Raw genomic sequence first — 26,280 nt, forward strand, 5'->3', positions numbered from 1 at the left:
GATGGGCTAGCCTTTTGTTTTGTTTTATTAATATTAATATAATATATACTCACTAGAAAATATTTTTTCAATATAAATTTGCACTGTCACAACTGATTTTGACATTTTGAGAATCTCTGCTAATAAAGCAATGTACAACCTGGACTTAAACTAAACGTGAATTAAAAAAAAAAACAACAAACCAAACAAAAAGAGAGGGGAAATTTTCTCCATTGTTATGATTTATTGCTCACGTTTTCATTTGATTCAGATACATGTTTTATTTTATTCAGAATTCTTATGCACCCAAAACCATGTGCCCAAATTGCTGCCCAGTGCTGATGTGCCCATCCCGTGCTTGAAATGGGAATTTAGAAGTCCAGTGCTCGAAGGGGTGTCACAGTGTATCAGAATGCACCGTCTCATCCTGACAGGCATATACACGCACACATGTGAAAGGAAAATTCTTAGGACCCGAAAGCACCATTTTACACATTTATCTGATTCACGAAATAAGTACAGTCTTGGCACTTTCATTTGGATTTATAAAACAAATCACTTGGTAGAAAATTTAGGTTCTGGAGTCTAAAATTCTCATAAACTCCCTTAACCGTTTTATAAACAATGTGCAAATTCAATTTAATTTTGCTGACGCTTTTGTTACTCTGAGACTAATTATTTTCAAACCTGGGCATAAACTAAGGCAAATAATCTTTCCTTCTCTGCACAAAGACATCTTTTAGTGGGAATTTTCAGTGTTTGAAGGATTTTATATATTTTGAATCTTCTATGCAGTCTGTGCTGAAACTCTGCAATTTTAAAGGAAATCTCTGAAATAATCCACTGCTGAAAATATGTATGCCACTTGACTTTAGAATGATAGGTTTAAAAACCTGGATTACTTCTAATGCAACATGTGCTCCTACTATCAATTCAAACACTAAGTGGTATTATTTTTATACTGAGGTTTGTTAGCAGACAGATAAAATCCTCTGTGTCACATAAAAAAATCTTATCTAGGCAGTTACTTTCCCTTCCGATTTAATCCTACAATGGGACAGGTTTTAGATGGAAATGGCAGGAAAGATTTTTCTGAGCTATGAAAATGCAGCTCCCGATAGTTATCTCTATAGGGAGTTTCACTTGACACAGTTTCTGGAACAACTCCCAAAGGTTCACACTTCTTCCTCAGACCCACTTGTCTAACAAAGCACTATGCAAAAGCTACCTTGTCAATACTTTAAAAATGTTGCTTAGAAAGGGAATAGCTAGCTATACGCCATACTTGACACATACCACAAAAGCAAAGAAATGAAAGTCAAACCAGCAGCGTGTACCCTTGTATGCCACTGGCAGGTACCTCACTTTGGCGTAACAGAACTACAATACGTCTTTGACCAAACAGACCCATTTTAGTTTGGCCTTCTCTGCCAGCCTTCCCTGTTAAGGGACTCCCTTCATAACTCACTCAGCACAGCAGAAACAGCTAAATATTTACTCTAAGTGTCACAGAGCACCTCAGTAAGAAGCTACATGCAGAAAGTCTGGGAGAAAAGATTTAAGGCTGTTCTGCCTGTTTTGTGGTTTATGACAATAGCAATGTCTGGTGAAGCCAAGACGAGGTACTTGCTTTCATTCTGTTGCTTTTGTGGCTTTACATCAGCTTTAGCATGCATGCAACTACCACACCTGTTTCACAGTAAAGATTTTTTAAAAATTATTGATTAATAAAGAGCAATGATGAAGAAACAGCAAAAACATGACTATCTTTCTTCACTAGCGTTGCCTGGAAATAGACAGGAAATAAAAAGCAGCAAGTAAGCAAATTCTGACTTTTATCACCTACATTTTCTAAAGCATCTGAACCTTCAGGCACTGATCATACTTTGATTGACACAGAGAAGTAGATGTAAAAACAATTAAACAGTCTGTGATGAAGGCTGGGTAGGTTAATTACAGCACAGCACTTGCTGCAGAACAGTTTGCACACTACATTGGTACATACCGATCATCATCATCTGCGTGAGCGTTAGTGCCAGAGGTGCTTTGGAGTGTGGGTAATCCCTCCGTAACCCCCTCATCTATTGAGCCTAGGCAAAGAAAAAAGGGCAATTTAATGCAAAGAAGTGTTCAAAAAGGGTTGGGGGGGACGGGTAAATACACATAAAGGTTGCTTTCCCAGATCTCCGAGAGACACTGCTTCATGGGTGATAAGGTACTAAAATTGTCCTGGGAAAATAATTTAGAAAACCCATAAGCAATGTGTTCCAAAGCAACTTCTTCTCTGCATCTAGTAAATGGACAACTCAATAAAGTGCAAATATCTGGCACACCTAGAAAATGGAAAAACATCTATGTTAAATAGAGCCAGAGTTTTCAAAACACATCCAGTGCTAATACTGTAAAGCAGAAATGTTACCTTCACCTGAAGGGACTATTTAATCAATTTTCAAGACTTCTTGAGCTATAAAGAGTTCAATCATGCCACACTACATTGCTTTTGTGTTCCAAACATTCCATATATATATATTTGTTGATAATGCCTTCATTTATTGGTAAGATGCTGAGACAGAAGGAGCCCTCTGAGAGTCAGAAATGCAACACAAAAGAGACCAAACATCTGTTTGTAAGAGAAACGTATACACAAAACCATTCCAGAGCTTCCTTCAGTGCACCGACATTCAAGCAAACATCACTCAGGTGAGTTTTAGAAACAGAACCTAAGGCAAATGCAGCACTATAACAAAACTACAACTTCATTCACTTGATGTGGCTGTTGCTCAGACGGGCCTCCCTCATCATCATTTGGCTTTTGGCATTCAATCCTTGATTTAGTGTATTAAGCAAGGTTAGTTTGGCCTGATGTCACTGTAACAGGAAGGGAAGTTGGCAGTACAGGACTAAAACAATTCTAAGAACTGGTAGCCACCTCCCACCAACCATACCCCTTGATTAAAAAAAAAAAAAATCCTCTGGTTTGATTATGTGTGACCATGTTTTGTTCCCTCTTTATGACGAGTGCGGAGAGCAGACCGGATCACCTCACGTTCCTCCTTTTCCTCTGATGATGGCGCTGGGTGCAACGGAAGATGATAAAAACAAATGACTGAACTCCACCAAATTTCCTAAGGATCACAACTGTTGTTGTTCCTCTCCACAACAGAGGCTCCCAAATCATGACGTGTGCATGGGAATCACTTGGAAGTGGTAATCCCATCTCGCCGCCTCCTCCCTCTGTTGAGACTGAATACCAAGCACCGCTTGAACTTTTCTGAATGGCCAAGTAGTCTTTGGGTCTCTACCACTGATTCCGTGTCAGATTAAAACAGATGGGGGAAGATTTCTCTGTCTCCACCTACATCTTGAGAACAGGCGAGGCTTAGGAGAGTGCTAGGAGCCGCTCTTGCTGCTATGGTAAAAATAATTCTGCTTTCGAAGAGAGTGTTATGTGAGCAATGTGAATTTGGGAACCCTGCTCTAAAGCTCACTAAGAAAATCAAGTATCACTAGGTCTACAATGACAAGTGTCAGACAAAATGGAAAACCAAAGAGAAGGAACAAAGACATGGAAAATGAAGTAGAAAATGTGCATATTTTGTCAAAAAGAATGGGAGTACCGTCTCAAAAAAAGGCTGTCCCTATAAAGGACAGTGTGTTCTACAAAACCTTACTGAAGTGAATGATTATTGTCTTAACATGACTCCTTGTTATGGGGCCAGTGATGTGAGGAAACTTGTATCTCTAGCAGGTTCAAAAATATTTAATTTTTTTTTATGAGCTGACAATCTATGTTCAGGAAATTCAGCAACTATGCAATCTATGAAGTTACAAAAGTTAATCCCGTTTTGACTTACCCTGCTTTCTCATGAAATATTTAACTGAACGTCAACTGAAAAATAAGCCCAATTGCTCTTAGGTTTAATTTTATGCCTTCACCTCTCAAATGGGAACAGTGTTAATGAGTTATGAAAATATCTTCTCAGACATAGCTATTGTTGTAACCATAATGACTTATTTATCAAGGCCCTGCTTCATGTCTCCTTCCGTATTATAAAGTACTTCCAAATATAATAAATTGCAAATGAACAAGTCTTGAAATTGCCCAAAGAGTGAATAAGAGCTTTTTGCAGTATCAGAAAGAGAGGCAGGAATGCTTTTATAAATGCACTATAAAACACTGAGATAAATATATGCAATTATATGAGGAAAATATGTTCAGGGAAGAGAAAGCTGTACTTTAACATATCTTGCTGCCTCCATTTACTGTTCTTATATTGCTGCATAAGGAAATACATCTTTGGGAGGTAAAAAGTACTTTCTAGCTACAAAACGTGCCTTATCATATACTAGGTACACGTGAACTGTGCTAAAAAGCAAGCACACTGTTTCTCTTTACAGCAAAATGTGAAGAAAAGCTATTCTGAGGATAGTTAACAATGTTATGCAAAAAACACTAAATATGAATTCAAACATATTCAAAGACAAAAAACAGATTTGCACTTCGAAGACTTTGGCCCAGCTCATTTTTCTTCTCTCTGTAGCTGTTTTAAGGAAGAACATGCTATACTAACATCAATAACAGACATTTAAAATTTAAACATTATAATCACTAAAGCCTAAGATCCTCTGCCCCGTGCTGTATAAATGGTCAGGTACATCACCTCAGTGGTACAAAACCTAGAACAGGAAATAGAAACTGGAAAACTTTCCCAAAAACATCATGTAGCTTCCAAACGGGTACCTTTGGAAGACAGTAGTGCAAATTTGCTTGTTAACGGAAATCACATCAGGAAACTGGCTAAAGCAAGAACAGAATTCAGTAAGGTGCCTGACTACTGGCTTATGTTCCAAAGTATCTATTGTTTAACTCAAAGGCTCTTAGAAAAGGAGATTTTATAGCATTCAGTGGCACCTCTCTCTCTCCAATTCAGTCCTAGTCTCACATTCTCACGTCACAATTCACTCAAGCCATTTTTGGGTATACGATTTTTCTGGCATTTCTCACTCCAAAAAATTCCACAGATCATATCTGTAATCCTGAGTTTACACCCAGTTTCTTAAGCTGCTTGGGTATATTTACAGTGGGTAAAACTCCCTCTTTCACTTGATACGCTATTTTTAGCTTTCCCTAATCATTATTTCTACTTGTTCTATTTTGTCTGTGATGGTACAATTACGTTAATGAAATAATTTGCATCTCCAATCACATGGCCCTGGCAAGGCCCTTCCAAAGTTCCTACTATAATGAGTTAAAAATTGAGTCAAACTAAACCTCTTCTTGAACAAGGACCACTTTTCCTGGAGACTGCCCAGCAAACTGTTTCATTTAGTTTTTAATCTATGCACTGTTTTAGCAAACTGCATTTAAAGATTTTTATGTAAACTGCTATTAAGTCTGCTTCTCAGAAAAGGTAAACAGCCTTGTCTCCAGTAAATAAAACATTTTAGCTTGGAAAAAGCATTACTGATCTACAACATTAACACATGAGCCATACAAACTGACGAACGAAACCAACATAAAGTCTTGAAGGATGGGAGAAATGGAAAATATCTTCATTTCTTTTTAGTGAGTATTACCTGAATAAGTTGAACAACACTGATTATATATTGCAATCCTGGAATGGTCAGACTGCTCTAACACTCACGTTCCTAAGAGAAGGCACAGTGTTACGCTGACCAAACAAAACAAACAATGCAGGCTACTAGACTGCCTTTATTTACTTTGTTGCATTTATTTATTTAATTAACCGAAGCAGCCTTTCATGTATACATTATTTGAATGAAGCAGAGCACTACATTTGCCATTCTTAAGGTCTTCAAACAAAACAGGCTTTATTAAAAATCTTTCAGTAAACAAACTCTTACCGAGCACAGGTCAAGCCACTTAACTGAAAGCAAAATAGCTGACTTCGGCAAAATGTTGGTAATTAAACTAGAAATATTGCAAAACCTCTATCTTCTGGCTTACTAAAAGCCATCCAATGCATTCTGTGCAAAGAGGAAAAAAGGGATTGCTACAGTAACCTTTCAGTATTAGGTATTAATAAACAACAGCCTGCTAAAAGAACCCAAAACTGGCTTCAAATTATCTTTCATGGAAAAAAGGTTTCTCTCAGCAATTGGCAGTATTTGAAGAAGCAACTTGAGAACCAAATCCCACAGAAATGGAAAGATTCTCAATATTATGACTGTGTGGTTTTGTTTTCGTCTGGGGCATTAAGATGACAGTGTTCCACCACTTATTTTGCAAATCTTCTTACAAAGGCTCTCTGTCATGATTATACAAGATTTTATGTCTGATGCAAAGTACCATTCTATCCCTCTGTGGCTACAGCCACGAGTCTTTCAGACTCAGTGTGGCAGCTCAGCTGAGATCATGCCTTTTGACACTAATGAAAACAGAATTATTTTCCCTAGTCAAGCAAGTAAAAGTAAAAAGGGGTTATCAATCTCTACTGAATAAGGAGGTCTACCTACACGCTTACCTTTCTCAGCTGCCTTCTGAAAAGTATTTAAAGAGCTCCAAGTCCTGTCCCCCATCGGGGTTTACATGTTACATTTGATAAATAAAAAAAAAAAAGGCAGTTTCTCAAAAGAAAAGCACGAAAAAACACGAAGCAGATTTCCTCCAATAAAATCACAAGTGCCACGTGCCTGTTTGTACATACATCTAACCCCAGAAATGGTCGTACCTATAGAGGAAGACTGTGGGCTGATCAGGAGATCTTCCTGCACTTGCTCACTGCCTGGGACCGTCTGCTGATCGCTCAGAGAGCTCTGGGATGCGCTAACGGGCTGTGATACTTCCTCGTGAACCTCCTCATCGCTTAACCTTTCCACTTTGACACGCACGTCTTCTTCAATCACCAGGGGAGAATTGGCTTTTGTGCTCTCACAAGTCACGTAATCTGCAATTCTTCTGTTGGACTCAGAGGGTCCAGGCATTTCCAAAGTCCTAGAGTTCTCCACCTGCTTCACCTTCTCAGACTGAAGTCTTCGATCAATTCCAAAAGGAAAAGTCCAAGGAAAAGCTAAGGATGAGTCCACAGGCTGATTTCTGGACTCCGGGTAAGAAGTTGAAGGATTCAGCACTTGGGGGGAACTGGTTTGGGTGTTACACTTAAGGGGGCTCTCGGGAGACATAACGATGTAGCTTTTGCGCTTCCTTCGCGACTCCCGGCAAACAGGAATGGTTCTTTCCACCACGCTGCACTCAGAAGAAACCGGAGAAAGGCTGCCGTCTCGAGAAGTAAAATTGCAGTTTGCGTTGTTCTCCTGTCCCGCATCCAGCACCTTCTCCTGCTGGCTGTTGGGCGTATTCCACAAAATGCTGGACTTCATGAATTCTGAGCACGTGCTAGCAACGCTGAACATCTGCATGTAGCTGGCTGCTGCCAACACATCAATAATGTTTTCTGTATTAATAGATAGTGTTGCTGTGTAAGCGTATTCCAGAAGAGGTATAAAACCAGTCACTGTCACATGGTGTAGGTCTAATACACTCTTGCTCTCGTCTTCTGCTTGGCCGACCAGTTTGGAACGGAAAAAGTCGCTGCAGGCTGCCAAAACCACCTTGTGCGCCCTGAAAATTTTGTCCTGGACGCGGATGGTGATATCACAAAAATGTCCATCGTTGCGGAGCATGTTCAGCTTTCCCAGCATCTCCTGACTGTGAGCAGGGGAATTATGTGTGAATGTTTTAACACCCATTTTTTCACCTTTCTGCTAGCGTTCTTTCCACATACGAGAGATCACAGGTATCCTAAAACAAAGAGGAAAACTGTCATTTTCATCTCTGAAAGCAAAAGTAAAGTGGTTTCATGATTATAAGACTCTGTATGAAGAAAATTCAGTCAGATTCTCTAGGGTCGTGCCTTTCCAGGATGAAGACTGTGCAGTGGACTAACTCTACAGAAATGCTATTACCTACTTGTAATTTTCAAAACCACAGATCAAATTATTTGCAATCTACCACCTTCCATATTTCTGCTACTGCCCACTCAAAACAAATTCCTAACACAGTTTAGAGAAAAACAAAGGTCCGCAATACTAAAAAGAAAGCAGTTTTGAAACTATCATCTGTGTAAGAAACCAGGATTTTTATTTTCTGGGCCCAGGAAACTACTGCTCACAGTTCTTAAACCTGACAGACTTTGCCAAATGTTTCTTTTGAGTGGAAAAGACGTGAGCTTGGGTCCACTTACAAGTGTGCAGGAGCAAGTAAATGTCCCAGAGAAGGTGTTTAATACAGAAAAGCTTTAGAGAAACTACGGCGTGAATTTTCAGAGGACAGAGTTCAAGCTAGTAAACATAAAATAACAGTGGCCAATAGCTCTGCTTTCCTGCTGCAGTGCAGGTACTGATTGCCTAAAGCTGCTTTTGATAAACAGGTTTGGACTAGGATGAGAAGTTATTGAAATTTCCTTCGAAAACACAACAGATTATAAACCTCAAAGGAAAGTTTAAGTTTAAATCAAATACACATAAATGGATTTTATATATGTGATAAATAATACAAGCAGGGTAACTTCTTCCTTCTGAAAAACATCGAACTGCCTTCTTGGGGACCAATTTTCTCCTCCATGTGGAGGCAAATGCATGTTTTTTGTGCAAGGTCCTGCAAGAATAAAAGGGGGTGTATGCCCCGCACTGTCTGCAAGTTTTAAGGCTGGTGCAGTATCTGAAAGCTAAATGTCTCTGAATTGAGGAGGATGAAGCTGATCCACGAGTCACTCCCTCTGCAATACACAGGGGAAAGACACTGTGCCAAGGCAGGTGCAATATGCCCAACCAGCCTCTGTCCCTGCAGTGGAACTTCTGTGGCCACCAAGGCTAGGTCTACTTGCAGAGAGCAGGGCATCTCCAAACAAGGAAAATCAGTGTCTGAATTTCCTCCAATTATTTCTGAATTATTTCACTGTGAAGGAAACATAAGCCAGCCCGCTCACCTTCTTAAGGCCCCCCCACAAGCCTCCATGAAAAGTCTTCTGTGTTCCACATGACTCACATGACATAGAAATATCATCTCTGTAAAGTTGGTGGTTAAACATCAACAACATAATTGGATCTGATTATTTCCTGGAGTCAGCCAGCTTCTTCACATCATCCTTCTCCCTTCCCTTACACGTATGCAAAAACATACCACGCTTGCAAACTGCTCATGTGGAGCTTCGCAGATACAAAGAGCACTGCAAGTTTGGAACAACTTACCACAAATCTCACAAGTCTTAGCACATATTTAAATGGCAGCTGTCAGAGCCTACCTTGCTCTACAGAGATTTACACTTGGCTTCTTCTTGCTCCTATGATTTCACTTTTGATACTGCAAACCCTTTCAGACAGAGGAAAAATATCTATTTGAGAGAACAGATTAACTAACACTTAACAACATACATAAAGCCCGAGTGAAACTGCAAGGGCCATTTGGACTTAAAATGAAATTTCACACTGCTGCAGAGGAAGAAGTTAAGCACAAGCAAAACACTCTCTTCAGTGAAAGAAAACATATCGACCTCAAGAGGCATCTGAAGACCCAGACTGTTTGTTCTCCAGCATGAACCAAATGAAAAGCATATTTAATTGATCTCAGACCAAAACACTACAGTAAAATTTTGTAACAGCATATTCTAAAATGGCCTTGGGATACCCTTCCTTCTGGATTCCCAGTCGCTGCAGCAGTTCCTTGGCACATCAGAAGTCCAGAAGTACTTCTGTTCAGCAACTGGCTACAAAAAGAATAATACATTGGCAAGGACTATCAACAGTATATCTAGTATTTAGAAATAGAACTGATACATAATTATAAACAAGGAGAAAAATCTAAGCAAGCAATACTCCCAGTTGTTATATGCCCGGCAGACTAAGCCATTTCCCTTCTTTGTTCATCCAAATGAGTAAGGCTCGTCTCTCTGGAGGGCTGTTCTGCTCACCTCCTTCAAACACTGCTTTGAACCATTCCCTGTCCTGCTTCCCCCCTCCTGCCCACCTCTCCCCTCTTTGGCTTCCTTTACCCTTCTCCTTTCATCTTCTGCTTCCTCGACCTTGATCTGGTTACAGAATTTAAAATAAAATAGCGGAAGTCAGTGATGTGCAGTAAATTGATTTAAATCTATTACAGGGGCAGCGTGCCTGCCATGAATGTGGGATATTGCTCTGTTAAGTCACTTCTGTAAAATAACCTTCCCCCTCATGGCACTGACACCACCATTCAAACAAGTGGCTCCTACACAGGCTTCAGTGTGGACAAAGGATGTAGGCATATGCAGGCTATTTTCAAAAAAATCAAAAGAGGTGAGCTGAGGGGGGCAGAACAGTATCAGTTCTTTACAGTTAATGAGGTAGTAAAGACGTCAAATATTTTTAGACGGTAATTTAAACAGTATGAAAATATTTTCCACATGAAAAGATGAGCATGCTAAAGCTCAGCCAGGTTATAAAATGGTTTGATTCTCTTTGTTAATCTTTCAGTGGCATAGGGCACTTTTATAGCTGCACTAAGTCACGGTGACGAAAGGGAGTAAAGGGCTGCAGCGTTACCACTTCACCTCAAGCCCAGCATCTCTGGATCACCACCATTTCGAAATGACATTTTGTCACGTCTTACGACCGATTATTAGATAGTCCATGACAGCAATTGTTAGACCATAAGGTATAGGGTGTTACATTCAGGAGTGATTAAAGAACCATAAACTAAAACTAAATATACACCATACCCTGGGAGTGTTTGGGGTGGGGAGATCAAGCCGCACACATAAGCTAAGTGATAAGTGGGTCAGAGCTGGAAAAGTTGTTCATCTTTGAGCCACAAACCATCAGTGATTCTCCTTAAGCAGGGACAGAGGTTGGTATCAAAGAAATGGACAGTGGCTTGCTTCTCCTTCCCAGCTGCTGGCAGCGTGGCTCCTCCTTCCCACAATCCACGCACGCCCTTATGCCCTGGCCCACACTACACTAGAGTGTTTCAAAGTTCAAGAGAAACATGGTGAAATTTAAAGACACTTTCAAAAGTTTTTAAAATATTCTCAGCAGGACACTTTGGCCTGCATCCAATGGGCTGTATTTAACTTGGCTGCAGACATCTGCAGTTTGAGGGAATGTTTTTTCCAGTGTGGATTCCTGCGCTGGAAACACGTGGGGATTCACCACCAAAGCGCGGATCCCCAGACAAGGTGAGAATTCAAACACAAGCACTTCAGGACTTCCAGAGCAAGGAGAATTTTCTCCACTATTAGCTAAAAGCAGTCTGAAAGTAAGTGCTACCATACCAAAGACTTTGTACAATTCATTTGAAAATTAGTTGTTTGGGTATTTTTTTTTTTAATCCTAAGAGCACTAAGGTAGACCTGACCTTTAAGTACTTCAAAGTAACTTAGTTCAAAGTAACAGAACTTCCTTCTGTTTCAAGGCTACTGAAAAACAAGGTTTAGCAGCAGTTACAAGTTCACATACACTGTTTTGGGACAATGATTAAACACATGTCAAGTTTTAGTGCTTAGAAACAGTAAACATGTGAAAGTGTTCACTATGTTGTGTAAATGTAAAAGAAACTGTAACAGAATTGAAAAAAATTGCTTCTGTGACCTGCCTACTTTCATGCACCCAAAAGTTATCTCCTTACTCATCCGTTGCCTAATGTTATGGCTCAAATAATTTTGAAACATGATACCTATAATAATATTGGGGATTTTTTTCTTTGGAAGAGTCAGTGAATCGAACTCATAGAGCTGTTTACATTCAGTTCTCACTTAGTTACATCGTTTTATAGCGGAAGTGGAAAATTTTTTAGCACTATAAAACTACCACCCCACATTCAACCTCTACCCTGACCCACAGCAACTTACAAAATATCACAAAACCACTAACTTTTCTGAATGCTAAAACCAACAGACTTCATATACAGAAATGCCACACTGGCTTTAGTGCCCAAAAAGCTCAGGGAATTCCCACCCTTGTGCTCACCCATCCCTCAGGTGCACTCATCCAGCTGTGAGGTCATGGTGTAAATCAGATCACTAGTTATCTTTTCTCCAAAATTTATTTTTAAGCCAGACCACTCCTTGGCACTGGTTACAGCACCATCCCGTACACAGCAGCAGCAACCCAGGCACAGACAAATCTTCTGTGGGAATAAAGGTGTGACCTGGCCACCTTATCTCTGCCAACTTCTCACAGGTACCAGCACCCCTTGCTCCCTCAAACTGCCTAAGTGGTTCATATAATTAAATTTATAATTGAATTAGAACAACTGCTCTTAGCATGTACGTAACTTCAAGTTTGCTATTTCTATTTCAGACTTGAAACACTTGTTTATCTAAACATGCATCTGTTTCCCCAACACCAGCTGGCCTAATAAAAGGTACTATCTCCCACTACAAATCTTGCCTTGATTCACTTGACAAAACTGTTGGCTGGAGCTGCCAACCCGTTCTCGTTTCAAACGAATCCACAGCACTTTCTAAACTTTGTTTCAAATCATGTTTTAAGCCAGGTCAGTAAACCTGGTTTGAACTCAGCCAAAGCCTGACAGTCTTTATGAAAAAGAGACAGCAAACACAAGGTTCCTGTTCTCAAAATTACGTCAATGTGCAGTATTCACTTTGGTGTACTGGAATCCGTGGAATGCAAACCTGTAACCTTTAGCTGCAGTGGGTGACTGGACCAGGGAAATGAACCATCCTGCTAAGCATGCAGTGTTTCAGAACTTCAATTTCCTCTAGGACAGCATACTTCAAACTGTAAGCACACAAAGGAGCTAGTGTTAGCTTAGCTACTTCATAAACACTGTTATGTTAAAACCTGAAATAGATGCTGAGCTGCAGCCTATAAATGGAGGCTGAGGTGATACTATATTCCCCGCAGAAAAGGAGAGCATTCAGTGCTGGGGCTGACCTGGTCCTTAGTCTCTCAGTTCAGGAACCAGACTTTTACTCTCCAAACCACTCCCACAGAAATTGCTCCTGTGTCCCCTTCCTCCCAGTTTCACAGAAGAGGACAATTTTCAGGTATTTTCCATTGTAAGGAGTTTGTGGAGGGCTTTTGTTCTTGAAGAGGGCTCTTGAGCTGCATGTTGGAGTCTCCCAGGAAGACCTCTGTCTGCCCAGCAAAGAATCACAGGCAGCTAGATAAGCATCTCCGGAGAAGTCCACATGGGAGCTTCAATGGTGGAGCAATTTCATGTAGCAAGCTGAAGACCTGAAATACTACAATCCATCTATTTGTTGTCAGCAGTGATACTCCTTTTCACAGTAGAAGGCATATAAAATAGCGTGTTGTGCTTTTCTTACATACTCCAGAAGTACTGCATTTGATAAGGCCATTTATTTTGTAAAAATTGGGGTTTTGGCACACCACTTTTGACAAGTTCATGTGCCAGAGCTTTTGAGGCCATTGACTCCAATCTACCATTAGTGTCGCTCACAAAAAACATGTTAGACACTTTGTACTCACACGTTCACCACTTAATTTTTTTTAACAAGAGCACTTTCCAGGAATGGTACAGTGGCAAGTTGCTTCACAAGCGCCACCTCTCCCTCTGAAAAATTCCTGGCCAAGAGATGTTCTAAAAGAAAATCTTCCTAAATTTTAGGTACAGACTACCAGAAGCCGCTCCAGAAGGGTGGCACGCTATTTCAGAGCTAGAGTTAAAGCTTCACAGAGTCAGACTAAAACACTATCAGGAAGCAGCTATGGTTTCAAATGTGTAAGTGCACAGAAATAATTCTAATTGATCCAGGTCAGTATAAATAGGCTGTATAATTTTCAGGTGAAAGATGAACTCTGCGTACAGGCTTCTGTTTAGCACTTGAAGAAACTGTATTGTGTCAAGAAGCTCCCCTCCAACCTTAAATGAATTTGTAAGGATCTAGTTACATTCCTCGCCAGCAGTTTACAAAGTCAAAGCACCAAGGCTGCAACTCTTCACAAAAAATTGCTGAAAAGATTTGCACATCTGGAAATCCTGAGCTGCACCAGAGTCCATGATAACTTTACTTGCTTGGTACCAACCATGGTAAACCTCTGCAGGACAGCAAACAGAGGCAGGGGCAACAGCACATGTTATTCCTTTAAGTTCTCTGACAGATCAGGAATAGTATTTATCTGCAAAGGACAAGGAGAAAAGACATCCAACAGTTCCTCTTTCAAACTGATTCCTCAAGAACAAGGATGGCCAAGAACATCCATGAAGAACCTGTTTCATATTCCTAACAGACCTCTTCAGTTTCCCCAAAATTAAACCCTATAGGGATTTAATAGAAAGGAAAGGCTTTAACTGTAACGTGCCACGAGAAGAAAGATGATGTGTGAGGGCACGGCAAAGTCCTAGATCGCAGTCGGAGCACTGAATCACATTATCATTGCTATTGAAAACATTAATCTTTAATGTAGATAGGAAAAGAACGACTCGGATGATGGAAAAGTGGATTTGCATGATGCAAATCAGGTAGGTGCATTTTAATTCTCAGAGCTGGTGAAAGCATTGAGACAAGTAGTGGGGTGCCCAAACCAGCAATTTATTCTACAAAATGGTTTTATTGTAAATTGAGATGGTAGGTCAGCTGCAACAGAATACTTCTGAAAGGATAAAATTAGAAAACATTTACATATACATTTTAAGGGAAAGTTCAGGGTGCGATTTTTGCAGTAACAGCAGACTTCTCTCCCCTCACAGCAAAATACAGACTATCTTAAAACCGGTTTGCACGACTGGAGCTTCAGCTGAGTGTTGAATTTAGAGCGAGCTGATAGCCCTCCTCTTCGAGATGCTGTGGCTTCCAGCCACTTATCTCTTCAGCAATTTATCATTCCAAACCCAGGGACTGGTTTTGACAACTGTGACTTAATCTCTGTTGTTTTTTTCAGAAGAAGTTAATTAGATTAACTTCTTGAAGTATATTCCCATACAAAAGACAGCAAAAACTTCACCTATTCTGGCTTTCTCTTTTAACTTTTATTAGCATCAAGGTGTAAGCTTTGGTCAGAAACCAGTGCTGCTGCTGAATGCACTGAGCTCGAGCTCTCCACATGCTGGAACATGTGGTTTACTCAGTGGTGAGGAACCTGATAGGCCCCAGGTATGAGGCTAATGAATGAAAGAGCTCCCGTTTCTGTGCAAACTCCTAAAAACAGTTACAAAAATTCTCAGCGCTCTCCTCAGCTTTTGTCACAAGCCCAGGGCCTGCTCACCAAAATCGTCTTGTTATCCTCATTCAACACCCTGAAGTAGGTTGCAAAGTTTTGACTGACTGGAGCGTGCTCCTGGCCAGCACTTCTTCAAAACTCCATCAGCCCGTCCCCCAGCTGCCACTGCCCTCTGACACACAGGGTGAGAAGAGCAAGCACGGAGCGTGGCTGTCTTGACTCAGGGCTGACCTGAGCAGAACTGAAGGGGCCTGTGAGAGAAGCCGAAGTACCTCGTTAGAGACCCTGGTAACGACATCTTGCCAAATCTCCGCTGCGAGGCAGGAGGGGGAAAGGCACTGTTCTTGCAATCCACTTCTGCACGTTTCTGTTACTTAATTTCAACTTTGTTCGCCCAATGACAGGCACTAACTCAGCACGCTCTTCTACTTTTTCCTCAGTTTTGCAGATTTTTTTTTTTTTCATCATGGATATTAAACACAAACAGCACAATACCTGCTCTTAAAGCAATCCAGACTGAGAATAAACCAGAAATATTTCCTTAGTTCCAAACACCTTGATTGTACGGGTTCTAAACTATAAAACTCCAAGTAAAAAAGCGTACAGATTGCAGAGAAGACCAGTCTTCCCCATGCTACTAGTCTGCCTCACCATATAAAAGCAGGATGTTTGCTAAATACATGAAAAAAAGCAACATCTACTGTAATGAAGGAGGGGAACACATCTACTACTTTTGCCAGTTTAAAACATCACAGAGCTGTTGTTCTTGTACCATGAGGTCATTACAAAGAAAAAGCCGTAAACCCTCAGTTACACTGTCACTATTTTTCAGGAGTTGCTGTTTCTACACATAATGTAGAAGCTCAACTGTGTCTCTGGGATTTTTGTTTTGGTTTCCTGATTAGTCATTTGCATGGAAATGAAGAAGTTGGGTGTAAAAATTCAGCACTCATGTTCTGACAGCCTGGCAGGAGATATTAGATAAAGAAAGCCTGGGTGCAGGCTGATAGGAAGAAGCCTTACAGCCTGAAGAGGAGCCGACGTTAGAGCCCAGCACACAGGGGAGAGGAGGGAAATGCACGCACCCAAACCAAGCTGGATCAGTCGATAGCAGTGCCTCCACAAACCTCCAAAACCTTCCCAGTGATGGAACGGAACAAGACACAGAACTTACCAATCTGGGTCAACCCATCTTCCAGCATGTCCTTTGCAGACTGTATCTGTCTGAAACCCCCAAGCATGTCCTGGAACTCCGAAAGGAGCTCTTCCAACCCCTGCATCTGGCAGAATTAAGAAGTCATCTGCCTGACCATAATAGATGACAGATGCCAAGGCCACATTCATTAACTTCACCAGCAGCCACACACTGGCAGCAGGCTCTCCTGCAGCTCTGGCTTGTCACTTCCTCGTGAAAGTGACACTTCTAGATTTATCCTTGCCCCTCAGCATCCCCTATATATGGCCTACAGGACATGGCCTGCAAGACTGTCATCTGACTGACCTCAAATTGGCAAGAGAATTTAATCCTACTGTAAACCTTTCTTTTTAATTTCTACTGCAGGAACTGCACACCACTTATGTCTTGGGCAAATGAGAGACAAATGAGAGTTTTGGTCTCTGCAGCTGACTAACTCACAGCTGTCATGAGGCAGCTCTATAGCAGATAACCAATACACAGATAAATCGCAAAATTATTAACCATGGAAGTGTCATAGAGCTGGAATTCAAGACATACATAGTGAAATTTAACCTGCTAAACAGCTTCTGGGCAATGAAAACTCATCTGCACAGCACTCTAAAGGGCTGTGGCCAACAGCAGACCGTTCTGACTGACGGGAGAAGCTGAGAGCTGACAGCAGCTTGTAACCAAAAAACCTTGGGAACCACCGACAGACACTGAGCTCTGTACGTAGGCACTGAGTGTGCTAGACTAATACAGCGAGAAGATTAAAGCATAGCTACAACTCCTAGTCTAGATAAAACTGGAAGATTAAAGATCACGTTGTAGGTGTGTAAAATGTTACCACTCCTTTCATTAGAAGTCAATCTAGAAAGGTTTCCATTAGGCACCACTGTGATTACATGCAAAACGGTATTTTAATCCCCAAGGTGGTGGTGTACTGGGAGAAGAGGCAGGACTATTCAAAGATTGTTTCAATTTGTGGCACACACCTGCCAGAAAGCTTGGCAACACTGACACTGTGTTGATTTTCTCTCTCGAATATTTAGTGCAGAACCCCTGATTATTTAAAAATTTAGAGATGTTTTCATCTCTCAAAGATACATGATTATAGGTGTTTGTATAGAACTGCAGAAATCGGGCTAAATGAAAACAATCTGAAGAAAAGAAGAATGAAGGGTAAGAAAAACAGAAAATGGGACACCACCTGTGTTTACTGAAGATAAAGTATGTCAAACTGACTTGATAATGTATTTTTCAGAAAAAACTGGAAGTGTCACATGTGATGAGAACTTCATTAAAATGTTTGAATAACATGACATATAGAGTTATTAGTGAAAACAAGGAGCTGAATAGTCAAACTGAAGCTAAGGAGCCGGCTGAAAAGTAGTAATTCATGCACTTGAAAGAACAGGTTAAAGAATTTACCTGTGAAGTGCTGCAAAGACTTGTTTTAGCAATGATCTCGAGTGTTTCTGTAGAGACACTGTCTCACAAAATGCTGATGAAAAGATGTATCATCAGCACAATGCATAAAACCAAAATGACTGAGAATTAGAGTCCTAGGAGCAGAACGAAATTCATGGGAAATCCAACCAATATGAATTAAAAGCTTGACATTACATAGCAGGGAGCTAGTAACAGACTTGAGCTATAATCTGGAAGCTAATTAGTTAAAAGTGACTTTGGAGTAAGATCTCCACACTACTAAATTCAACTGAACAGCTAACTGAAAGGCCTGCAGAACAACCAGACTATTTTAATACCTCATTTTTTCTCAGGTATTCGTCAATATCTATTTTAACAACCTGAAAGGTTCTCAGGAGGGTTTTGGGGCATGGTTTACTTCACTGTGCTGCTCCCCCTTAACGTGTCTGTGAAGTAAACTGTGCCTAGAACTCTTCAGAGCATCTGACCTAACCGGAGGATGCTTCAGCTAGAAACACATAGTAGCTAGAACTGATAGGGCATACATTAAGCGCACTGATCAGCAAGACGGCTCTTAATCTCAGGATCTAATTAAAAGAAGAGATTACAATAATCAGGGCAGTACAGTAGTGTGTGCCATATGTAAATCATTGCTCTGACGCCACTGACTGATTTTACGCAACAGCTAGATGTTTTTTGAAACCATTTACAGATACATAAAGACGACAGATGTCTTTTTCTTAAAAGACTCTAACTTTCTACATAACTGAGGTTCACTGGCTGCAACAAACCCCATGTTTGGTGCAGCAGCTCAACTCCTAAATAAGATTTATTTGGTGACAATTTAAAACAGTAACTTTGCACCATTCTGATGCAGAACGGGCAAAGAGCTTCAGGAATGCAATCAGGTACAATACTCTGGCTAGTCTTTATTCCTAATACATGCAAGAAACTCCACACATTTTCATAGTCCTGTATTCCATCCCACACTTGTTCTCCCTAGCCCGACAAAGTTTTCCAAGTTTTGGTGCGACCATTTGAAGTCAGCTCTTTCAGAAGACAGAATGTTACCATTCACAACTTCAAAGGACCCAGATTTAACTTGTTGCCTTTCTGAAGCTGCAGTGCAAAGTATAAACTTGATGTGCCTAATATAGCTTTCACGTGGTTGAATAAGCAAACTAGATAAATGCCACTTTCCCCAGCTTCCCACACTTTGAACTTCCATGGTAGGAATCTCACATTAGTGTTCCATATAACACATAAAAGCAAATTTTCTGACAGTACTTAAAACTGAGGCTCATTTAACAATACAAGCAGTAACTGCTAACAGGTCTTGTTACATACTGAGTTACATTTATTTTCTTAATAAAAATTAATGTGCAAACTTCACTAGATAAAACATATTGAGATATTTCACAACAGAATAAGTGCCTTTCAAATTTCTGTTTTTCACCCAGTTCTCTGAAAAAGCACTACAAAACTATTAGACTGATGGTTTAACAGTGGTTTGTCCTGAAAGCACATGCTGGAGATGCATCTGCCATCAACATATAAGCTAACCTCTGCTTGGGTTGTTTTTCTACTAGAATAAAAGCAACAAGTGAATTCAGTCCTCTTCACATCCTCACGCAGGCAAGCCCCACAGAACGTAATCAGATGACACTGAACGGACTGATGCGTTGCATCCGAGGCACACGTTCAAATTTAACCACTTTTTCCATGACAGTGTTTGTGTATAATTTTTGTGTGATCTTAATACCTTCTTTACACTTTTGCTCCGTGCAAATTCAGGTTGAATTTTTCCCAATTGTCTCAGTGCAGAAAAAACAGTACATGACCATTTCCCACCCCATGTAATAAAAAGTGAAGCTTCTGTTTTATAGTCTTTGATCTTTAACAGCAGTTCAAATGAATGACACAAAAAGAAAAAAACAAAAAACCAAAAAACCCCAACAAGTTGAATATTAAATTCTTCTAAGTACTGCAAATTGCCAAAAAATATCCATAAAGTACTTTTATTTGTCACATGTCAACAACCTTCTAGTTTAAACTAATTCCAGAAAGCTATTTTTTCTTTTTTCTTTTTTTTTTTTTTTTTACCATGGCTACCCATGCATTTCACTCTTCACTCTCAGAAGCTCTGCAAGCACATCAACATAAACTCATGAAAAATGTACACCAGAAAGACTACTTTAGCCAACCTCCTAATTAGTTACCAAAGCAAAAATCTCCAAGCCCTTTCTGGTGGTACCACGTGAAAGCAATACCGAGAAAAATAGCATGGGTTTTGTATCTGCATACCAAAATATTCTAGCAAGGTTCAAGATTTTCTTGGTAGTACTACTGCAGTAGATCCACAAGAGTCAAAATGAAAAAAAAAACACCTTAAAAAAAACTTTCTGTGCTTCCTCACACATGTGTATGCCTCTTTACAGAATAGTGCCAAATCCTACTACATGTCTTTGAGGAGAGAAAAGGGCACATGCCCCGTTTTCAGGCAGAAAAGGGTCAATTTTGGAGATCATTTTAATTGACAGCAGAGTGAAAACCATGCTTGAAAAGGAAATTACTTCTTCACTTCCTCCAAGACAAAACCAGGGCCTAACTGGGTGCGTTAGACCCCAAGAACTGCCAACAGCAACCGGACTTCAGTAGCTAAAGAACCCCTTCTCTCTGCTATCACCCCCAAGGCTGTGCCTCCTGCCTTACTGCCTCCTGAGCAAGGCTTTAATTTTTGTCACTTGGAAATGACAGACCTATCTCCTCATTTTACAGAAACAAACAACTGTAACTGCATATCACAATCATGAGGTTTGTGACAGCCAAATTTGGCTAAGTGCTAGTCTTTACTAGTTCAGCACAAAGCTTACTTGTCAACCGATTTGTTGTTTGAAGTATTCAGGTTTATTACAAAAAATGACAGCTTTCCTCCTCTCACTTTTATTCCAGATTAGCAAGGAAGTATTATACCTTAATGAAATCCACATTAATGAAAATAAATTTTTCTGAAGTCCAATGCAAATCTTAAGTCTCCCTGAAGCACGTTAGCCCCATTAACGCCCGCAGTGCTGGAAGCCTGCACTGACAAGCAACGCCAGGGAAAAACCTGCGTAAAGAGCAAAGGGGAGAGATCAAGGCAAAGTCACACATCCTGCACCATCTGAAGAGGCAAAAAGGCATCGCTAGTCCAGACAGCATGGACCGGGGCCAGCTAGTCAAGGTGTCACAGACATACAAACAGGCAGCCACCTTTCGAACGGAAGCGGCTATAAAGAATCCTGAACAAGTCCGAGCAAGGCAGGAATGTGGTTGTGTCATCGCCCTTTTAGCACTATGTGTACCCTTTATTTTCCTAATGACTCATTTATGCAGATAAATGCCTAAAAGGAGTTCTTTTTGGCCCCCAAAATTAAAAATCCTTGTGTTTATCCACAAATCACCTTATCAGGTGAGCAGCAACTCTACAGGCTTTCTATCTTGCTTCCCTTGTATGGCCAAACCTGGACTGGCAGAAGCATATCTATGGTTCAGGCTGGGGATAAGGAGAGTTTGGGTGTGGTTTTTTTTTTTTTTTTAAAAGCCTTTAGCATCTTTACTAACATTTCACAGAAACTTCTCAGAGTAGATCTTTCTTAACAGGGCTATTTATCCACTTAAAAAAACCCAAAAACAAACAACCAAAACATGACACTGAAAGAAAACTGCAGAAACTGTCAGACCTGCAGAGCTCCAACACTATGTAAATACCTGTGTCTAACATGAGACTAACTTGACCCTTCACCCACTAGTGATTTCTAGGGCTCTTGGTTCTCCATAGGACATAGCAGCTTCATGCTTCCAAAAACTTCCAAAGGACTTTAATCTGACAAGTACCCACCCTCATTGCAGCTGTTTCATAAAGCACTCTTGGTAATATTCAAGTAGAAAATAATAATATCCAAATAGAAAATAATAATATCCAAATAGAAAATCAACTACCATCTCTAGCTAAATTTACAACCTAAGATCTTCTTCAATATCTGTAACTATTTCCACTAAAGTAGCTCTCGCTACAATTACTGTGTTCACTTGTACTTTTGAATATAAAACATTACGCACAGTAAATGTTTATAATGTTATCACAGATGAGCTACAAAGTGTCCTTTTATTAGAAAGCATCTCTTAATGCTCTGAAAAAACTGCCTTCCATTCAGTCTTTGGAGGTAAAGCAAGCAAACAAATGTTGTGGTCAAATCACCTCAAAACAATATAGTAGAGCTCAAAGAAAAAAAAACAGTAATGTAGAACAGCCTCCACAGACAGATGTGCTAAATAGACTGGGACAATACAGCTTGGAAAAGAAAAAACAAAACAAAACAAAAAAACAACAAAGAGAAATCTGAGAACACACAGATCTATAAAATTGCAAATGAGGTGGTGACTGGAAAAAGATTCTTTATTCTTTCTCATACTACAAGAGCTAGGAGGCACTCAATGAGATTACTATTCACTGGGTTTAAAACCAAAAAAAAAACCCAAAAAACACAACCCCAAACCCGGGAATTATTTTTGCACAAACTGTGGGACTCATCACACAGCGTACTGTAGAAGCTACAGGTATAAACTGTTCAAACAGCCTAGTCAAATCCACAGGTGACAGGTCTAACAGGCACTACGAAGCCTGGCTGTCAGCACCTACCCCCCAGCTCGGGCCACCTCCAAACCCTGCGCCGCTGGTGGATGCGCCGAGGAGCGATTACTGCGCAGCCTGGGTAGGCTCTTCCACCTTCCCCCTAATGATTTCCTCCTGGCCACTGCCAGAGACCACATGCTGAGCCCGACGCACATTTTGCAGTCCTTATTATGCCATCGTTCACGTACTCTGATAAACCTGTTCATGTGAAATAATTATTTCCCCAGCTCTAAATTGGAATATATTAAAAATGCGCTATCTGCAAATAATGCACGGTTTAAGTCACTTCCTTAACTTGATTAAATGGAACGTAAGAATTGAACAAAATGCCAAGAGATTACAATTCCTCTCCTCCCATCCATCTGCGCGAATGCCATTTTACCGGGTTTGTCGTTCGTTTCCTACCACCACCATTTCATTTAGGCACCTTGTACAGAGCAAAACTAGACATTTGTTTTCATCCAGTGAAACTGTTCAAAGAATCAATTTGATCTCCAAGGCAAGTTAAGAGTGATGGACTCCTATGTTTACTTGGCAATAAGTATACAACTATTTAATTAGATCTATATGCTAGAAACTGCATCTTTTGAAGCAACAGCAGCCGCCACAGAGAGTGAGACATTTCAACTACTAACATAAAACAGTGTTTTCAGTAATTTTTTTCTGCTTACAACTGCTGAAATGCTAACCACCTACTTCCATATCAAAAGGCTACTACAGGTAAAGGCACATCTCCCACCCCATTTTGTTCCTGCAATCTTACACTTTTTCAAAGAAACTGGTGATTAAGTTGCTGCCCCTTTTCAGCCACACACGATTCCAAGACTGATGTCACATTTCAAGTGACAGACTGTGAACGCGCTCTGCAACCATGGCATTTAATTTCGAAGTCAGCACTTGACACATTGAAGTATTTGGAATTCCTGAAGTCTGGCTGTCTGCACAGTTGCATAATTTGAGCAGGGATAACCTACTTACAACAGGGCAAGATAGAAGAATGTCAACAGATGATCCCTTCTACGTCAAGGGACATCTCCTTCCTCATCACGTGCCAGCAAAACCATCACTGCTTTGTCATAGTTTGACTTTTCTTCTTAAGCTAGCGGAGTACAATGCCTCAATGGAGCGAAGTTACACATATCACCAGATCTTCTCGTAGGAATATATTCAAACGTTCCCAAAGCCCACTGAAAAAGGAGTTTACAAGACGTAAGAGACAGCGCCCAATAAGAGTGCAGAGCACCCAAGACCTTCTCCTCATCAGTGACACACGAACACCGTTCACCTGGCAGCGCAGGCGTCACACATCCATTCATGAGGACGTAAAAATAAAAAGCGTCCTTCAAGCAAGGCACGAGATACAACTGAAAATAACTTTCGGCCGCTTGTTCAACCTCACACGTGGGGGAAGCTGTATTTGATTTTGATCCTCTTAGCAAACAGCTGACCAGACAGACCCTCCTAGCAGCACACATTTGCTACAGGCACCGCAGAACGAAACCACCCCTTTTAAAAGTTGCCAGAGTTTATGATTAACCTCCTGTTGCAACAAACATGGCAAGGATTCAGTTTCACTTGCTGACTACTTCTCTTACGTATTACAGAAGAAATACATAAGGACACTCCCCCCACCCCCCACTCCAAACCTCACAGTCACAAGAAGAGGAATTCTCTCACCCTGTAAACAAAACCAGCGCGAAACCTCCTGTGTGGGAAAGCGAGTGCGATCCTCCCTCCTGACAAGCCAGCATCCACGCAACATCCACCTGGGGAGACTAAAGTAGGGCTGGAAATTCCCTTCCTCTGGAAAGGGACTGCTCGGAGTGTTCGCACCAATTAAAGTTTCGGATTAAAACCAGCTGTTTAAATAGAAGTAGTCCCTAGGGAGAGACACTTAGAGCATTGTAACTGGTTTCTGGTATAAACAGTTTTACATCAATGGAGGCATTTATACCAGTAGAGCTGTGTCTAAGCTAGCAGGTTAACACTTGTTCAGCTCCAGCTCCTTAAATAGATGCACTTAAACCCAAGCAAGGTCTCCAGGCGCATCACACCTTGGATCTGCATTACATGTAGACGTCAAGCTGCAGTAAGAGACCTCAATGGCAGAAGAAAAGCACATCGCACTCGAAATACCCTAAAAGACGTCCAGACAGCCCACGGTAAACAACACGTCACCTCGTCGATGAAAACGTGCTGCCAGACCCAGGGATCAACTCAGGAGGTGAACTGGGTGACCTCTACCTGGATAAAAACTAAGGGTACCAGACACCCCAAGGATAATACAGTAAGAAATAAAAAAGGGGAAAAGGAAAAGTCTCGTGTCAGGCAGAAGAACAGAGAGAAAGCAGAGGCAAACGTGTAACTAGGAAACCTGAGAAATTCCCCACGTGGGCATGGCAAACCAAGGACCTCACATGAGGGAAATAATGAAAGCAGGAGACTTCTAGAAACATCAGAATAGATGTTGGGCTGGAGAAATTATGTCTGTGATCGGAAAAGAGAAACTGAATGTATTTTAGACCCACGGTTTCCAGCTGGAGATCCGCAGGTAGCTAGGAAGCATGCAGACAACTTCTTTTTACTCCAGCGGACTGCTCAGCAAAGAAAACCCAAAAGTGGAAGCAAAAAACCAAGGTAGGCTTAACCTGACCGTATCACACTGCAGCATCAGCAGGGCACGGGAAGAAAACAGGTTGAAAGTCTCAGTCATGAAAGATGTAACAGGCAGCCATGAAGCGCAGCCAAGGAGAGATAAAACATGGGTAAGAAGGGGTGACCTCTCCGGCACGTGTAGTAAGGAAGTGCTACGGTCTGGGGGCAGGCACTGAAACAGCTGCTGCCGGGTGTCTGCGGGAAGACGCACGACATGAAAGGACAAACAGTGGAAACCTTCTCCCTGGAAGCGTGGAGGAGAAATGCCTGCCTCCCAAAGGCTACCGGTGAAACGCTGCAGGAGCCCTTCCCGCAAACACAGGCAACACGGGGGGCACCGGCTCAGGGCAGGGGACGGTCAGGGGGATAACGCTGGTGTGTGTTTGTAGGGGGAGACAGACTCATCACTGGGCAGAATTAAGCTTCGCAGGGCAAAGAAGAGGTGGGCTGGAGCAGTCATCCCTTAGGCTTAGGTGGAAGATATCTGCATGTCTATCGACGAGGGGGGTGGGGGGTGGGAAACAACACACAAACAACTTTGCAGCCTTTTGTAGACAGGAAGAAGCCTCCTGGGATGCATGTATTTAACAAGCTGTGGTGTTCAAGCACCGAGGTATTCCCCAGCACACCTGCGTGTGGAAAGAAGTACAGCGGATTTTGGAAGGCAGTGGTACCCTTGCCCTACGCGTGTGAAAGGAGGCAATAGGCTCTTGGCAGGCGAGAAGCAGACTATACCCCCGCTCCACCATCTGCCAGTGTTTATGTTTGCATATAGGAAAATAACCCCGAATACATGGAAGGAGAGCAGAAAAACATGCAACAGATCTCGGCGAATGAGCGCTACGATCCTCACGGTGCATGGACACGGGTGCAGGCAGAGGTCCCTGGCAGATGGGCTGTACAGGCAGAATGGGGTGTTGTAGGAAAAAAAAAAAAAAGCCAACAAAAACAACAACAAAGGACAGCAAGCTTTCCCTAACAGCTAGTGGGAATCCCTCTTTCCCTCCCATCAGCCTGCGGTAGGAGGCAGCAGGTATCCCGCTGGGATGCAGGAGACAACACAACTCCCCCCACACCTCCCCCCCTTCCCAAAACTACGTTGGCGTGAGCCCAGGCAGCCGAGTGCACCCACGGGCTTAGGCTGGCAACGCAGCGCGTCAACACCGGGCAGCACGATCCCCCCCCGGGGCTGCCCGGAGAGGACAAATAACCCCCCAACACCCCC

The 26,280-nt window shown here is 41.5% G+C and overlaps 1 protein-coding gene across 4 annotated transcripts in view; it reads right to left on the reverse strand.

The window, feature by feature from the left end:
• Window positions 1–24,243, reverse strand: part of ZBTB44 (zinc finger and BTB domain containing 44) — a 38,061-nt gene extending 13,818 nt beyond the window's left edge. For 2 of the 4 annotated variants that reach the window (XM_026863713.1, XM_026863712.1), the window contains exons 1-3: window positions 24,078–24,243; window positions 6,672–7,741; window positions 1,985–2,069 (exon numbers count right to left, since the gene is read on the reverse strand). In XM_026863713.1, the coding sequence (XP_026719514.1) occupies window positions 1,985–2,069; window positions 6,672–7,689 (1,103 nt within the window). In that variant the 5' untranslated portion in view covers window positions 7,690–7,741; window positions 24,078–24,243. Of the gene's footprint in view, window positions 1–1,984; window positions 2,070–6,671; window positions 7,742–24,077 lie in introns of those variants that run through there. The other 2 variants (XM_026863711.1, XM_026863714.1) reach the window with 1 other exon arrangement.
• Between the last annotated feature and the right edge of the window lie 2,037 nt (window positions 24,244–26,280).

Source organism: Athene cunicularia (assembly GCF_003259725.1).
Source record: "Athene cunicularia isolate RWA chromosome 24 unlocalized genomic scaffold, athCun1 chr24_part1, whole genome shotgun sequence".
NCBI lineage: Eukaryota > Metazoa > Chordata > Aves > Strigiformes > Strigidae > Athene > Athene cunicularia.